This window comes from Festucalex cinctus, chromosome 9, assembly GCF_051991245.1.
Source record: "Festucalex cinctus isolate MCC-2025b chromosome 9, RoL_Fcin_1.0, whole genome shotgun sequence".
In the NCBI taxonomy this organism is placed as follows: Eukaryota; Metazoa; Chordata; class Actinopteri; order Syngnathiformes; family Syngnathidae; genus Festucalex; species Festucalex cinctus.
The window spans coordinates 25,688,807-25,707,702 of record NC_135419.1 but is presented as its reverse complement, the minus strand read 5'-3'; the positions used below and the strand labels follow the sequence as shown (position 1 = coordinate 25,707,702).

The window sequence follows — 18,896 nt, the reverse complement described above, 5'->3', positions numbered from 1 at the left end:
ATAACTCCCATGTTCAAGCTCCAAAAAATCTCAAACTTATCAGGCAACGTAATAGTCACGGCCTGAAAACATCTATATGATAAAATTCAGTTATACATATAGCGCCACCTAGTGGTTACAATAAATGTCATACTTTACGTTTTTAGCTACTGCGCTGAGCTCGTTGAAGGGATCCAGTTGAAAATTGGTCAGAAAAGCCTTAAGATGTTGATCATGCCCCACACTGAATATTGTAACTTTTCGCCAAAGGGCGTGGCCGCTACGGTGACGCAAAGTCTGAAGATTTTTCTTGAAAATAAAAGCTGCATTAACTTGACCGAGATGATCCTATCTTCTCAAAATTTCACACATTTGATGAGAGTCCAGCCCTAAAGACATCTACTGACTTATATTTCATCTAACTGATAGCGCCACCTAGTGGCAATTTTTTTTCTTACGAATTTTCTTCTACGTTTTTCTCCAAACACGTTAACTGGACCTACCTCATATTTGCTCAGATGAGGGTTTCGACCTTCATGATGTCACAACACGAAGTTTGTGAGTTTTCGCAAATTGTTGTGGGTGTGGCTCAGCGCTGTTCGCCAAGAAAACAACGCCAGTTTTGAGGGTCTAAACATGCACAGAAACTCATGAAACTTGGCACACACATCTGGCCTGGTAAAATAAGCAATATTTTATTGTTGATTGTGCTATTTTTACAAAAATGACTCAATAGCGCCCCCTAGAAGTTCTTAACGAAGCAGCCCCGGTTGTACGTTTAAGCAAAAACGACGAATATTTTTAGGTGTATGAGGGAGCCCAAGACCTACAAAAAAGTCTCTTGGACCCATATGCTAAAATGAACAGGAAGTGAGCTACGAATTTTTGAATGTCCCATTTTTGACGATTTTTGCACATTCACAGGGGGCAGACTTTTGCCCACTTCTCCTACACGTTTCATCTGACTGAGTTAAGACTTGACCTGGACCATGTCAAGACCTGAGCCAACGACAGGGGGAAAAATCTTGACCTTTCGAAATACTATATGATGAAGGCGGGGCATCAAAATTTGTGTTTCGCACTGAAAAAGGATATGCTTAATAACTCCCCGGTACATGCTCCAAAAAATCCCAAACTTGACATGTATGTTTATCGTCAAGGCCTGAAGCTATCTCTATGACAACATTCAGTTATATATGCAGCGCCACCTAGCCCTTGAGGCATAAAAAAAAATACCCCACATACGGTATTTTGTACAAAAAATGTAAACTCATTCTAAGTGTGATAACGAAGTCATTTATGAATATTCTTTTAGTTTCCACCACTCAAAATGTTCACTGGCATCAGACTTATCCAAACATATATATATATTTTTATTTATTTTTGATAGCCTCTGTGGACATTAAAAGCAATATCGTGAATGAAGGATATGCTTAATAACTCCACGGTACATGCTCCAAAAAAAATCCCACACTTGACATGTATGCATATAATCAAGGCCTGAAGGTATCTCTATGACAACATTCAGTTATAAATACAGCGCCACCTAGCCCTTGAGGCATAAAAAAAATAAAAAATACCCCACATACGGTATTTTGTACAAAAAATGTAAACTCATTCTAAGTGTGATAACGAAGTCATTTATGAATATTCTTTTAGTTTCCACCACTCAAAATGTTCACTGGCATCAGACTTATCCAAACATATATATATATTTTTATTTATTTTTGATAGCCTCTGTGGACATTAAAAGCAATATCGTGAATGAAGGATATGCTTAATAACTCCACGGTACATGCTCCAAAAAAAATCCCACACTTGACATGTATGCTTATAATCAAGGCCTGACGGTATCTCTATGACAACATTCAGTTATAAATACAGCGCCACCTAGCCCTTGAGGCTTATATATAAAAAAAAAAAAATACCCCACATACGGTATTTTGTACAAAAAAATGTAAACTCATTCTAAGTGTGATAACTAAGTCATTTATGAATATTCTTTTAGTTTCCACCACTCAAATTGTTCACTGGCTTCACACCGATCCAAACGTATGTACGTTTCCATTTTGTTTTATTCATTTTTGATTGCCCCTTTGGACAATAAAAGTAACATTGTGCAATGAGTACAACGAGCGATGATGTATATATACACTTTTACAAAAAATACCAATCAGGGCAACTCATTGCCTAAAAATAAATAAGGACGCTGATTTTTGCAGGTCTTAACAATCACCAAAACCCGTTGAGCTTGACAGACACTGGCAAAAAAAATATTCTACATGTAAACGTTTATTATGCCATTTTCAAAGAAATTTTGCTTCCAATATGCCTGTACCCCAACGTGCCAGTACCCTAACGTGCAAGTACCCCAACGTGCAAGGACCCCAACGTGGCCCGGGCTGCGAGGGCCCTCTATAGCTGCTCGCAGCTCTAGTTATTCTTCTTCTTCTTCTTCTTCTTCTTCTTCTTCTTTATTCTCCGCAAACGATCGCGATTTTGGGTACCTAAACATTCACGAAAACTCACCGAACTTTGCACACTCCTCAGGCCCGGCGAAAAATTTTAGATTATTAAGTCGTCATAACAATGCGACTCGATAGCGCCCCCTAGCGTAGAAAAATAAAAACCAAGCCCGGCACGTTTGAGCTAGAGCAACAAAAATTGGCAGGCACGTGTAGCACCCCGAGACGCACAAAAAAGTCTATTGGGACCATGTAGCTAAAATGTACAGGAAGTGAGCTATGAATTTTTTAATGTCCAATTTTGGCCTATTTTGGCACATTCACTGTGGTCATGCTTTTCCCCCCTTTGCAAACATTTTTCATCCAATTGACTTCAAACTTGGCATTTATCATCTCAAGACCTGAGAGAACAACTGGGCAAAACATCTTGCCTTTTTGAAATACTATATGACGGGGGCGGGGCATCAAATATTGCCTTTAAAATTTCATTTGTCCAGAAAGAGCAAATGCTTAATAACTCCCATGTTCAAGCTCCAAAAAATCTCAAACTTCTCAGGCAACGTAATAGTCACGGCCTGAAAACATCTATATGATAAAATTCAGTTATACATATAGCGCCACCTAGTGGTTACAATAAATGTAATACTTTACGTTTTTAGCTACTGTGCTGAGCTTGTTGAAGGGATCCATTTGAAAATTGGTCAGAAAAGCCTTAAGATGTTGATCATGCCCCACACCGAATATTGTAACTTTTCGCCAAAGGGCGTGGCCGCTACGGTGACGCAAAGTCTGAAGATTTTTCGTGAAAATAAAAGCTGCATTAACTTGACCGAGATGATCCTATCTTCTCAAAATTTCACACATTTGATGAGAGTCCAGCCCTAAAGACATCTACTGACTTATATTTCATCTAACTGATAGCGCCACCTAGTGGCAATTTTTTTTCTTACGAATTTTCTTCTACGTTTTTCTCCAAACACGTTAACTGGACCTACCTCATATTTGCTCAGATGAGGGTTTCGGCCGGATGTCACAACACGAAGTTTGTGAGTTTTCGCGAATTGCTGTGGGTGTGGCTAAGCGCTGTTCGCCAAGAAAACAACGCCAGTTTTGAGGGTCTAAACATGCACAGAAACTCATGAAACTTGGCACACACATCTGGCCTGGTAAAATGAGCAATATTTTATTGTTGATTGTGCTATTTTTACAAAAATGACTCAATAGCGCCCCCGAGAAGTTTTTAACGAAGCAGCCCCGGTTGTACGTTTAAGCAAGAACGACGAATATTTTTAGGTGTATGAGGGAGCCCAAGACCTACAAAAAAGTCTCTTGGACCCATATGCTAAAATGAACAGGAAGTTAGCTACGAATTTTTGAATGTCCCATTTTTGACTATTTTTGCACATTCACAGGGGGCAGACTTTTGCCCACTTCTCCTACACGTTTCATCTGACTGAGTTAAGACTTGACCTGGACCATGTCAAGACCTGAGCCAACGACAGGGGGAAAAATCTTGACCTTTCAAAATACTATATGATGAAGGCGGGGCATCAAAATTTGTGTTTCGCACTGAAAAAGGATATGCTTAATAACTCCCCGGTACATGCTCCAAAAAATCCCAAACTTGACATGTATGTTTATCGTCAAGGCCTGAAGCTATCTCTATGACAACATTCAGTTATATATGCAGCGCCACCTAGCCCTTGAGGCATAAAAAAAAAAATACCCCACATACGGTATTTTGTACAAAAAATGTAAACTCATTCTAAGTGTGATAACTAAGTCATTTATGAATATTCTTTTAGTTTCCACCACTCAAAATGTTCACTGGCATCAGACTTATCCAAACATATATATATTTTTATTTATTTTTGATAGCCTCTGTGGACATTAAAAGCAATATCGTGAATGAAGGATATGCTTAATAACTCCACGGTACATGCTCCAAAAAAAATCCCACACTTGACATGTATGCTTATAATCAAGGCCTGAAGGTATCTCGATGACAACATTCAGTTATAAATACAGCGCCACCTAGCCCTTGAGGCTTATATAAAAAAAAAAAAAACACATACGGTATTTTGTACAAAAATGTAAACTCATTCTAAGTGTGATGACTAAGTCATTTATGAATATTCTTTTAGTTTCCACCACTCAAATTGTTCACTGGCTTCACACCGATCCAAACGTATGTACGTTTCCATTTTGTTTTATTCATTTTTGATTGCCCCTTTGGACAATAAAAGTAACATTGTGCAATGAGTACAACGAGCGATGATGTATATATACACTTTTACAAAAAATACCAATCAGGGCAACTCATTGCCTAAAAATAAAAAAGGACGCAGATTTTTGCAGGTTTTAACAATCCCCAAAACCCGTTGAGCTTGATACACACTGGCAAAAAAAATATTCTACATGTAAACGTTTATTATGCCATTTTCAAAGAAATTTTGCTTCCAATATGCCAGTACCCCAACGTGCCAGTACCCTAACGTGCAAGTACCCCAACGTGCAAGGACTCCAACGTGGCCCGGGCTGCGAGGGCCCTTTATAGCTGCTCGCAGCTCTAGTTATTATTATTCTTCTTCTTCTTCTTCTTTATTCTCCGCAAACAATCGCGATTTTGGGTACCTAAATATTCACGAAAACTCACCGAACTTTGCACACTCCTCAGGTCCGGCGAAAAATTTTATATTATGAAGTCGTTATAACAACGCGACTCTATAGCGCCCCCTAGCATAGAAAAATAAAAACCAAGCCCGGCACGTTTGAGCTAGAGCAACGAAAATTGGCAGGCACGTGTAGCACCCCGAGACGCACAAAAAAGTCTATTGGGACCATGTAGCTAAAATGTACAGGAAGTGAGCTATGAATTTTTTAATGTCCAATTTTGGCCTATTTTGGCACATTCACTGTGGTCATGCTTTTTCCCCCTATGCAAACATTTTTCATCCCATTGACTTCAAACTTGGCATTTATCATCTCAAGACCCAAGAGAACAGCTGGGCAAAAAGTCTTGCCTTTTCGAAATACTATATGACGGGGGCGGGGCATCAAATATTGCCTTTAAAATTTCATTTGTCCAGAAAGAGCAAATGCTGAATAACTCCCATGTACAAGCTCCAAAAAATCTCAAACTTCTCAGGCAACGTAATAGTCACGGCCTGAAAACATCTATATGACAAAATTCAGTTCTACATATAGCGCCACCTAGTGGTTACAATAAATGTCATACTTTACGTTTTTAGCAACTGTGCTGAGCTCGTTGAAGGGATCCAGTTGAAAATTGGTCAGAAAAGCCTTAAGATGTTGATGATGCCCCACACCGAATATTGTAACTTTTCGCCAAAGGGCGTGGCCGCTACGGTGACGCAAAGTCTGAAGATTTTTCGTGACAATAAAAGCTGCATTAAACCTGACCGAGATGATTCTATCTTCTCAAAATTTCACACATTTGATGAGAGTCCAGCTCTAAAGACATCTACTAACTTACATTTCATCTAACTGATAGCGCCACCTAGTGGCAATTTTTTTTCTTACGAATTTTCTTCTACGTTTTTCTCCAAACACGTTAACTGGACCTACCTCATATTTGCTCAGATGAGGGTTTCGGCCTTCATGATGTCACAACACGAAGTTTGTGAGTTTTCGCGAATTGCTGTGGGCGTGGCTAAGCGCTGTTCGCCAAGAAAACAACGCCAGTTTTGAGGGTCTAAACATGCACAGAAACTCCTGAAACTTGGCACACACATCTGGCCTGGTAAAATGAGCAATATTTTATTGTTGATTGTGCTATTTTTAAAAAAATGACTCAATAGCGCCCCCTCGAAATTTTTAACGAAGCAGCCCCGGTTGTACGTTTAAGCAAGAACGACGAATATTTTTAGGTGTATGAGGGAGCTCAAGACCTACAAAAAAGTCTCTTGTACCCATATGCTAAAATGAACAGGAAGTGAGCTACGAATTTTTGAATGTCCCATTTTTTACGATTTTTGCACATTCACAGGGGGCAGACTTTTGCCCACTTCTCCCACACGTTTCATCCGACTGAGTTAAGACTTGGCCTGGACCATGTCAAGACCTGAGCCAACGACAGGGGGGAAAATTTTGACTTTTCGAAATACTATATGATGAGGGCGGGGCATCAAAATGTGTGTTTCGCAATGAAAAAGGATATGCTTGATAACTCCCCGGTACATGCTCCAAAAAATCCCAAACTTGACATGTATGTTTATCGTCAAGGCCTGAAGTTATCTCTATGACAACATTCAGTTATATATGCAGCGCCACCAAGCCCTTGAGGCATGAAAAAAAAATACCCCACATACGGTATTTTGTACAAAAAATGTAAACTCATTCTAAGTGTGATAACTAAGTCATTTATGAATATTCTTTTAGTTTCCACCACTCAAAATGTTCACTGGCATCAGGCTTATCCAAACATATATATATTTTTATTTATTTTTGATAGCCTCTTGGACATTAAAAGCAATATCGTGAATGAAGGATATGCTTAATAACTCCACGGTACATGCTCCAAAAAAAAATCCCACACTTGACATGTATGCTTATAATCAAGGCCTGACGGTATCTCTATGACAACATTCAGTTATAAATACAGCGCCACCTAGCCCTTGAGGCTTATATATAAAAAAAAAAAAATACCCCACATACGGTATTTTGTACAAAAAATGTACACTCATTCTAAGTGTGATAAGTCATTTATGAATATTCTTTTAGTTTCCACCACTCAAATTGTTCACTGGCTTCACACCGATCCAAACGTATGTACGTTTCCATTTTGTTTTATTCATTTTTGATTGCCCCTTTGGACAATAAAAGTAACATTGTGCAATGAGTACAACGAGCGATGATGTGTATATACACTTTTATAAAAAAATACCAATCAGGGCAACTCATTGCCTAAAAATAAAAAAGGACGCTGATTTTTGCAGGTCTTAACAATCACCAAAACCCGTTGAGCTTGACACACACACTGGCAAAAAAATATTCTACATGTAAACGTTTATTATGCCATTTTCAAAGAAATTTTGCTTCCAATATGCCAGTACCCCAACGTGCCAGTACCCCAACGTGCAAGTACCCCAACGTGCAAGGACCCCAACGTGGCCCGGGCTGCGAGGGCCCTTTATAGCTGCTCGCAGCTCTAGTATTAGTTTAGTTCTTTAAAAATGCTTGTTTTAATTTAGTTTGTTAGGTTCAGTATTAGTATTAATTTTTTATGTGTATTACTTGTGCGCAATATTTAAAAAACACCATGGGCGCGATGTCATCTGAAGGTGCTTTTCTATTGGCTGCTGCTAGATGACATCACTTCTGTGTGACATACTTTCAAACGTCATTTTTCCGGTTTATATCAAAAATAAATCTACTAAAAATCACATTTAAAATCATCCCCAAAAGATCATGCATTAAATTAATTCCCAAAGACTAAAACGAAGGACATGTTTTCTATAATTATAGTTTTATAAACATAAAATGTAGTTTCAGTTAGTTTTTGTTTTTTAAAAAGCATTTTTGTTTTTATTTTATTTCAGTAACAATATTGTTTTTGTCTGTTTGTTTTTATTTTACTTTTAGCTTTTTTTTTTCATTAGTTTTAGTTAACAAAAATAATCTTTAATGGCACCTGTTTTTCGATACCCTCCCGTCTTACTTTGACCATCTCCAAACATTTTTGTTTGGTTTATTTTATTTGAAATGACTCAAATGCCATTTTTAGCATGTGTCACGGGCCACTGAAAAATGGACGGCGGTCCGCAAATGGCCCCCGGGCCGTAGTTTGGACTGGTGTAGCGCTTGCTTTATTGAACCCCTGACAATCTCTTTGGTCTTAATTTTCTACAATATTTGTAAATGTTACTGTACATAGTGAAGATTGCATTGAAGCTTGATTTGGTAGAAAAGAAATAATCATGAATCTAATTAAAATAGCAATATCTTTCAGGGAAAAAAAAGGCAATTCAATGTTTTACCTGAAGTTGTTCAGCCCTAGCCTACCACATATTTAGTTTTCCATGTTTTTCGTAGTCCTGTGTGAACATTGTTGTCTGTACATACATGTAAATATGTAAAGCACTGCTGTGACTGAGAATCTCCTGAAAGAGTAGTTGTTGTCCAAGCATTTCTGTCACATATTTAAGCTGACGTGTAACATTCATGAGACTAAAAAAATGGACCCAAATTAGATTAGTAAAAACACTTGTTTGGAAATGTGGAACTGTCAACAATTGAGACTTGGACCACTCATACCTCCTTAATTATCATAGTGCAACGTATTGTACTGTGTGTGTGTGCGCGCGTGTGTTTGTCAGTGTGTGGTATGCCAGTGGGAGGGAATTTGATACTGAACTGAAAGCCTGCAAAGTAAATAATTCAATTCCAGGGTGGAGACTCACTAGAGACTAGACAGCACATTTCCGCAATACGACGGCGTATTTATATAAATAAAGCCACAAATTTGCCACTTTATAAAGTGGCAAATTTGCAATTTATTTATTTTTTCTCAGAATATTGCCCACACCCTCTAAAAATATATATATTTATACGTGGCCCTAATACGCCATCGTAGTATTGCGGAAATGTGCTGTCTATAGGTTTATTTTTTAAATGCATTTTTACAGTATACTTAACTTACGGCACTATAAAGTAGGGATGTAACGATATCCAAACATCACGATACGATATTATCATGATATGAATGTCATGGTACGATAATTATCACGATATTGTGGGGGGGTTGGTGATATTTAAAAAAGACCACGATATTGTAAAAAAAAAAAAGAAAAAAAAAAGAGCTCATACTACAAAAAGGAACAATATTGTGCTTTTGTACTTAACAGCAATACATATAAACCACCTACAATCGCTAATAACAATATTGAGGCATTTACTTGCAAATGCAAACACACATTGATCGCTTCACAAGCAAATTCGGTTTCCCTTCATCGGACAATTAGCATAGATTTTGAACATAGAAGGCCAAAACATCCCTAATGAAAATGAAATTGCACTAATAAACTAGCCACTAGAGGGTGCTAGAACTGCACACATGGAAATCAAGATGACTTTTTTAACAAATGTGTTCCTTTTAAATATTGTGAACATGACAACCTCGATATCGTGGCAGTTTTAATATCACGATATTGCCCTTATCGTTACATCCCTATTATAAAATCATCACGTGGGAATGCAGAACCACAATCACCGATTCACTTTACAGCTGAACAACTAACAGATGTTTTTTCTTCTTCTTTTTCCTTTAGTTAGTCCAATGGGCAGCAACGGCAGCAGGCTATATAGTGCGTTGGCCCAGACACTTAACAGCGCCCCGTTGGACCAAACAGACGAGAATCTGGTTGAGAAAGATCCGATTGCGCTTGACCCGGACCAGCTGCTCAGAGAGTGTGAGGAGGCCCTGAGGAGGCGTCCGGCTAGGCCCCACAGAGATCTGATATATCTTAATGATGGTGGACCCTGCCGCCACAAGCGTGGACCCTCCATACGAGTAATGCAGTGGAATATCCTTGCTCAAGGTAAACATCTCATGCTTGTCGACACCTCAGGTCTGCAGAAAAAAAACATGCTAAATTTGTACCTTTAATGGTCCAGTGGCTTTTTACTCTAAACTAAATAAAAAACATTATTAAAAAAAAATAATAATAAAATAATTTAAAAAAACAGAAAAAAAAATTACTCCGAAAAACAGGGGTTGTATTACTCCGGGGGGAAAATAAACGGATTAAAAAAACATTATAAAAAAAAAAAAAACAGAAAAAAAAAAATATTCTGAAAAACAGAGCACCGACCTCTGAACTCCAAGTGACTTGTTTCAGACGACTGAACTGTATATATGACTGGATAGTCGATAGCCCAAATACGCTAGTGCAAGCCGTTGACGTCACAGGGCGGCCATCTTGTTACTCCCACCTTGCAGGCAGACTACTGTATAAAGTTAACTATACATATGCAGCTCGTATGCAGTTAGTATAAGGCCGGAGGCGAGGTGGTTGTTTTGTTCCATTTGTATTTTTTTTTCCTCGTTAAAAAAAAATAGTGACCACCCCGGCCTCATACTAACTGCCTACGAGCTGTATACTGTATGTCTCATCTGTACGTATAGCGTATAGTTTATACAGTAGTCTGCTCGCGACGTGGGAGTAACAAGATGGCTGCCCTGTGACTTCAACTGCTTGCACTGGCGTGTAAAGGTTATCGGCTATCCAGTCATAATATACAGGTCAGTGGACTGCAACAAGTTGTTTGGAGTTCAGTGGTCCAAAAAAATTACTCTGAAAAACAGAAGTTGGTGCTCTGTTTTTTGAAATATATATATATATATTTTTCAGTTTTTTGGAATAATTTTTTTCCTTCTGTTTTTCTGAGTAATTTTTTTTTCTGTTTTTTTGGATTTTTTTTTTTCCATTACAGAAAAAAAATTCAGTAAAACAGAAAAAAACATTCAGAAAGAAAATACTCAAAAAAAACAAAGCTCCCCCAAAAAAATAGTCAGAAAAAAAGGAGGGTTTTTTTTTTTCCAAGTGAATGCAATACGCTTCCATACCCATGGAGACTGTACAATCTTTTTTTCTTTTCTCTCTCTCTGTATTAGCCACATTCCTAAGACAAAAATAGAATTTGAAAAAAATTACCTCCTTTCATTACAACGGAAACCAAATGCAATGTGTGTTTGATATTACACGGGTCTACACTAACTTTTCCACTACTAGCACTGGTGCGAGTAACATTTTTAGTTGCTCGTACAGCACAGGATTTGGTCACACCATTTTTTGTGGAGGTACAGCATGACCTTAGGCATACGCAACTCGATACATTTGCAAAATATTTCATTGGAACACGAGGTTTGCCTGCAACAGCAGTGGCCATCAAAACAAGTCAATAATTTCGTATAACTTAAATCATGTCAACATTATTTTGTTTAGCTCATTAAAAGTTAGTACTTTTTTTCCCTTCACCTGCTCCTCGGCTGTCCTCGCTCTGAAGCTTCTAGATTTCACCAGCTAGACAGAGAGTTAACGACATTCCAAATAACCAGACTTCGTTTTCCTTTTGTGCTGTTAATTTGAACAATGGCCTCTGACCATTACCGTCTTTAAGGCATCGTAAAACTAGAAAATAAAATAACAAACAATGTAATATTAGCTAACTATACACGACACACTTTCATGCTAGTAGCAAGTTACATTGCACATGCAACATTCTCTAATTGTCCTAATTAACTAAAATAAATCTACAGAGTTTTTATATTGACATCGCATGTACTTACGGATAATTCTTGTCCAAAGCAACAACAAAAATAAGATCCAACAGTCTGCGTAACAATGAATGTGTTGGCATTCCGTGCTGCCACATTGGAGTGGTGTTAAACCTACCAACCACAGGAGGGCGCTTAAAGACTGCACAAATTCTAAAACTTCTGACGGGCAAAATAATCTGCATGTCCGCTGGCCTTCCTTTACCACCGTCATTATCCTCCTCATTCTCATTTTGTTTTAGAAAATAATCAAAAATAGATCGCTTCATTTTTTTTTTTTATTCGCTGCCGCTTTTCTTTATTTTATTTTTATTTATTTTTTTAAAACGTGTAATTAGCCCCGCACGGCAAGCTACCACACCACAACGTTTCCGTACAGTCGGCGCACAGCGGGAAGGGGGCGGGATAATTTGAACTCTCCAAGCCAAGCTTGCGTTCCCCAATGCCTGCGGATCTGCCATAACATTTCATGAGTGGCAAGTCACGCCAACATTGAACCATATTTACAGTTTAATATGGACCACCATGGGTGAAATATTGCGATTCAGGACCGGCTTGCGAGTCACGAAGCTATTTGTGGATGGAGAACTCTCCCGCTGGCGCTCTCATTCAAGTTAATGGGGACACACGACTGCAATTTTTAAAAAATGTTTTTTAACCACAAACATTACAAATCCATCCACAAGTACCTTTTTAAATTAGCGTTGTTGTAAAAGATTATTATATTGATTGTATATACCATATTTTTATGACTTTGGTGAAGACCGGCCGGCGCCTTTGGTTCTTTCGCGCAAAATGCGTTGCTGTCGGTTAATCAGGTGACAGGTGACAAGGCCCCTCTCGTCCCCCGACGACCGGCGCTGCAGAACCACTGCCGAAAGGGTTCTAAACAGCAGTTACAATGGAACCGCTCGGCCCGAAAGAGTCCCATGGAGGTATCCGGGGACAAAAAAAAATGCCGCTTCCTTGTGGAACCGGTCCGGTGGAAGAGCGCCATGTTACATATGTTTGTATGTAAATTGTAGTCTGCGCGGTGCGCATGTACACGTATGCTGTGCCGATCAGGAAGTAGCCAGCCAATCAGATTGCAGTGGCTCATGTTTCACTCAAATGCTATTGGATTGAATCGGCGCACGGCGGCGCTCTCTCGTTGCTTGTACGGCAGAGCCAGCGGAGGACACAGCGACTAGCGAATGTACGTTTTAAACATAGTGCAGAGGGAGCATTAATGCACTCGCACCGCGCGAGTGGCATTTTTGTTCACTAGCACGCACTTGAAAGTTACCCGCATTTGCGAGTGAAATTTTCGCACTGTCGAGCCCTGTATTATATGAATACAATGGTGTCATGGTGAGTTAATGAATTCTTCCCAAACAGCTATTCAAGTCATCTGGTATAAATTCTTCCATTTAATATCGCAATATATATCGCAGACCCCCCAAAAAATCGCAATGTCCATTTTTTCCAATATCGTGCAGCCCTACTTGTTTCGGTGTTTGTGCTGCTAGTACAGGTACGAGGGCTGGGTTCAAAATATTGCCTTTTCATATCCCAATATCGATACATAAAACCATGTATCAATATATCTATCCCCCCACCAAAGGCAGCTGAGATAGGCTCCAGCACCCCCGCGACACTTGTGAGGAAAAACGGTTAAGAAAATGGATGGATGGATGGATGGATGGATGGATGGATGTCACAACAATGTGAATGTCATGAGTGTCATTTTTTTTGTCACTTTATTTACACAGCCTGTACTGTGGTTGTAATTGTTTGAAATTATTATTTGTTTTTATAAGGCCATGTTAGGTAAATAAAACGGATTATTAGTGTAACTGCAATGGATTCAATTCTCAATGTAAATATTCATATTTTTACTAATGCATTAAATTAGAGCCCTGCGATTGGTTGGCAACCAGTCCAGGGTGTCCCCCGCCTACTGCCCAGAGCCAGCTGAGATAGGCGCCAGCACCCCCCGCAACCCTTGTGAGGAATAAGCGGTCAAGAAAATGGATGGATGGATGCATTAAATTAGAGTAAGAAGTTTCTACTATTTGCAGCATTGGTAATTTTGACTAAAATAGCGACTGCATGAATTCTTCAACTGAATCGAAAACTGTTGTGAATTGTGAATCAAATCGAATTGGGCCCTTGTGAATTGAATCGAATCGATTCTGGAAATCTGAATCGATACCCACCCCTAACAAGTACATGACAATACATAGTGGATTTGCGTTTGTTGTTGCAGCCTTTTATTAATCAGACGCTGACCACCCTCCACCCCCATTTTCACTATAGTTAGGGCCCGAGCAGCGACCGCTGCGAGGTCCCTATTGTTTTTGTAAAAATTATTATTATTAGGGCCCGAGCAGCGACCGCTGCGAGGTCCCTATTGTTTTTCGTTCGAATTATTCTTATTAGGGCCCGAGCAGCTACCGCTGCGAGGTCCCTATTGTTTTTCGATCGGATTATTATTATTATTATTAGGGCCCGAGCAGCGACCGCTGCGAGGTCCCTATTGTTTTTCAAGGAATTCTTATTATTCTTCTTTTTATTTTTTGTTATTATTCTTTTCCGCAAACAATCACATTTTTGAGACACTAAACGTGAACGAAAACTCACCAAACTTTACACACACGTCAGGCCTGGCGAAAAATTTGATATTTTAAAGTCGCCATAGGTGATAACAGAAAAATGGCTCCATAGCGCCACCTACATAGGTTAAACAGATCCCTGGCCCGCTACGATTGTCCGACGGCTATGAAAATTGTGTGGCACCTGTAGCACATCCAGATGAACAAAAACCTCTTTGATGTGTGTACCCTAAAATAGACAGGAAGTGAGATATGAGTATTTAAATGTCCAATTTTGGCCAATTTTTGCACATTTACAGGGGTCATACTTTTGCCTGCTTCTCCTACACGGTTAATCCAATTGACTTCAAACTTGGGATGTACCATCTCAAGACCTGGGACAACACCATGGTAAAAAATCAAAAGTTTTCGACATACTATATGACGGCGGTGGGGCATCAAATTTAGAGTTTCAAAACTCTTACTAAACGTAGTATTGCCGGTTGTATGTTTAACCTAGAGCTATGAAAATTGGTACACATATGTAACAGACTATGACCTACAAAAAAGTCTGTTGGTGCCATATGCTAAACCCAACAGGAAGTCCGCCAGAGGCGGGGCATCAAATTTTGAGTTTCAAAATTCTTACTTAATGAAGCATTCCCGGCTGTACGTTTCACCTAGAGTTACCAAAATTTAAAGACATATGTAACAGCCCTCAAGGTACAAAAAACTCTTTTTGAACCATATGCTAAACCTAACAGAAAGTCCACCATTTTGATTGACTTTGGAACGTGTTCCCATTTTTTTGGCCATTTCATAGCGGTCCTATTTTAACGAACTCCTCTTACAGAGTTTATCCGATCATCTTCAAACTTGGTGTGATTCATCTTAAGATGTTGAAGATGAAAAGTTATTGAAAGCTTTTTATTTCGCTGCACGCTGTTGTCGTGGCATGCACTTGTTTGCAAAGGAAAAAAATTCTTCTTAATGAAGAATTCTCAGTTGTACGAAGCAGCTAGAGCTACGAAAATTTGTAGACATATGTAACAGCCCACGATGTACAAAAAAGTCTCTTGCTGCTTTGTGCTAAACCCAACAGGAAGTCCCGCAAGGGCCGGGCATCACTTTTTGAGCTAAAAAACTCCTCTTTAACGAAGCATTCCCGGTTGTACCTTTCACCTAGCGCTATGATAATTTGGAGGCATACATAAGAGCCCACGATGTACAAAAAAGTCTTTTAGAACCATATGCTAAGCCAAACAGGAAGTCCGGCATTTTGATTTACTTTGCTATTTGTAGCCATTTTTTGGGGGCCTTTTATAGGCCTCATATTTTCTACAAAACTTATCAGATTGTCTTCATTCTTTGGCATGTTTCATCTGAAGTATTGCCGGTTATACGTTTAATCTAGAGCTACGAAAATTGGTACACATATGTAACAGACTATGATCTACAAAAAAGCCTGTTGGTGCCATATGCTAAACCTAACAGGAAGTCCGCCAGAGGCAGGGCAAGCATTCCCGGTTGTACGTTTCACCTAGCGCTATGATAATTTGCAGGCATACATAAGAGCCCATGATGTACAAAAAAGTCTCTTGGAACCATGTGCTAAACCAAACAGGAAGTCTGCCATTTTGATTTATGATGGGATTTGTTGCCATTTTTTGTGGCCTTTTTCAGGGGTCATATTTTAACGAACCCCTCCTACAAAATTTATCCGACTGTCTTCAAACTTGGTGTGTTTCATCTTAAGATGTTTAAGATGCAAAGTAATCGAAAGTTTTTTATTTTGTAACACGCTGTTGCCATAGCAATGCATCGTTTGTCAAGTGCTGTTTTTTTTTTTTTTTTATACACATGAAAACTCATGAAACTTTGCAAACACATCAGACTTGTCATGAACATGAATTTTCAGAGATTTATTGTGCAATTTGCAATAAATAGCGCCCTCTAGACATTTTTATGAAGCATTTCCGATTGTATGATTATGCTAGACCTACAAAAAAGTATTATGTAGCCATTTGCCAAACCAAAGAGGAAGTCCGCTATTTTGATTTTTTTTGGGAATTATACATCATTTTTGGCCTTTTTCATTAAACTTTGCACAGACAAGGCATGGAAAAAACTAACATTTTAAATGGTCCTTGTTCCATGTAACAGTACCCCAACGTGCCAGTACCCTGACGTGCAAGTAACCCAACGTTGTGCTCAATAGCGCCCTCTATGCATTTTTATGGAGCATTTCCAATTGTATGATTCAAGCGATACACAACTAAAGATGACTTGACCTAGATTTGTGAAAACTGGGAGGCATACCTATTAGCTTAAGACCTACAAAAAGTATTCTGTAGCCGTATGCTAAACCTAAAAGGAAGTCCGCCATTTTGAATTTATTTTGGGAATTGCGCACCATATTTTGCGTTTTGATTAAACTTTGCACACACAAGGCTTGTCAAAAACATTTTAGATGGTGCTTGTCCTATTTGACAGTACCCCAACGTGCCAGTACCCCGACGTGCAAGTACCCCAACGTGGCCCGGGTTGCGAGGGCCCTTTATAGCTGCTCGCAGCTCTAGTTATTATTATTATTATTATTCTCCGTAAACGATCACGATTTTGGGTACCTAAACATTCACGAAAACTCACCAAACTTTGCACACTCTTCAGGCCCGGCGAAAAATTTGATATTATGAAGTCGTCATAACGACGCGACTCTATAGCGCCCCCTAGCGTAGAAAAATAAAAACCAAGCCCGGCACGTTTGAGCTAGAGCAACAAAAATTGGCAGGCACGTGTAGCACCCCGAGACGCACAAAAAAGTCTATTGGGACCATGTAGCTAAAATGTACAGGAAATGAGCTATGAATTTTTTTATGTCCAATTTTGGCCTATTTTGGCACATTCACTGTGGTCATGCTTTTTCCCCCTTTGCAAACATTTTTCATTCAATTGACTTCAAACTTGGCATTTATCATCTCAAGACCTGAGAGAACAACTGGGCAAAACATCTTTCCTTTTTGAAATACTATATGACGGGGGTGGGGCATCAAATATTGCCTTTAAAATTTCATTTGTCCAGAAAGAGCAAATGCTTAATAACTCCCATGTTCAAGCTCCAAAAAATCTCATACTTCTCAGGCAACGCAATAGTCACGGCCTGAAAACATCTATACGATAAAATTCAGTTATACATATAGCGCCACCTAGTGGTAACAAATGTCATACTTTACGTTTTTAGCTACTGTGCTGAGCTCGTTGAAGGGATCCAGTTGAAAATTGGTCAGAAAAGCCTTAAGATGTTGATCATGCCCCACACCGAATATTGTAACTTTTCGCCAAAGGGTGTTGTCGCTACGGTGCCGCAAAATCTGAAGATTTTTCGTGACAATAAAAGCTGCATTAAGTTGACCGAGATGATCCTATTCTTCTCAAAATTTGACACATTTGATGAGAGTCCAGCCCTAAAGACATCTACGAACTTATATTTCATCTTACTGATAGCGCCACCTAGTGGCAATTTTTTTTTCTTAAGAATTTTCTTCTATGTTTTTCTCCAAACACGTTAACTGGACCTACCTCATATTTGCTCAGATGAGGCTTTCGCCCTTCATGATGTCACAACACGAAGTTTGTGAGTTTTCGCGAATCGCTGTGGGCGTGGCTAAGCGCTGTTCACCAAGAAAACAACGCCAGTTTTGAGGGTCTAAACATGCGCAGAAACACATGAAACTTGGCACACACATCTGGCCTGGTAAAATGAACAATATTTTATTGTTGATTGTGCTATTCTTACAAAAATGACTCAATAGCGCCCCCTAGAAATTTTTAACGAAGCAGCCCCGGTTGTACGTTTAAGCAACATCTACGAAAATTTTTAGGTGTATGAGGGAGCCCAAGACCTACAAAAAAGTCTCTTGGACCTATATGCTAAAATGAACAGGAAGTGAGCTACAAATTTTTGAATGTCCCATTTTTTATGATTTTAGTACATTTACAGGGGGCATACTTTTGCCCACTTCTCCTACACGTTTCATCCGACTGACTTCAGACTTGACCTGGACCATGTCAAGACCTGAGCCAACGACAGGGGGAAAACTTTTGACTTTTCGAAATACTATATGATGAGGGCGGGGCATCAAAATTTGTGTTTCGCAATGAAAAAGGATATGCTTGATAACTCCCCGGTACATGCTCCAAAAAATCCCAAACTTGACATGCATGTTTATCGTCAAGGCCTGAAGTTATCTCTATGACAACATTCAGTTATATATGCAGCGCCACCTAGCCCTTGAGGCATAAAAAAAAAATACCCCACATACCGTATTTTGTACAAAAAATGTAAACTCATTCTAAGTGTGATAACTAAGTCATTTATGAATATTCTTTTAGTGTCCACCACTCAAAATGTTCACTGGCATCAGACTTATACAAACATATATATATTTTTATTTATTTTTGATAGTCTCTGTGGACATTAAAAGCAATATCGTGAATGAAGGATATGCTTAATAACTCCACGGTACATGCTCCAAAAAAAATCCCACACTTGACATGTATGCTTATAATCAAGGCCTGAAG

The 18,896-nt window shown here is 39.0% G+C and overlaps 1 protein-coding gene across 2 annotated transcripts in view; it reads left to right on the top strand.

Moving 5' to 3' along the window:
- The window catches only part of nocta (nocturnin a), a 75,146-nt gene that overhangs the window by 49,866 nt on the left and 6,384 nt on the right, over positions 1-18,896 (top strand). For both annotated transcript variants that reach the window (XM_077532379.1, XM_077532381.1), the window contains exon 2: positions 9,734-10,003. In XM_077532379.1, the coding sequence (XP_077388505.1) occupies positions 9,734-10,003 (270 nt within the window). The remainder of the gene's footprint in view (positions 1-9,733; positions 10,004-18,896) is intronic.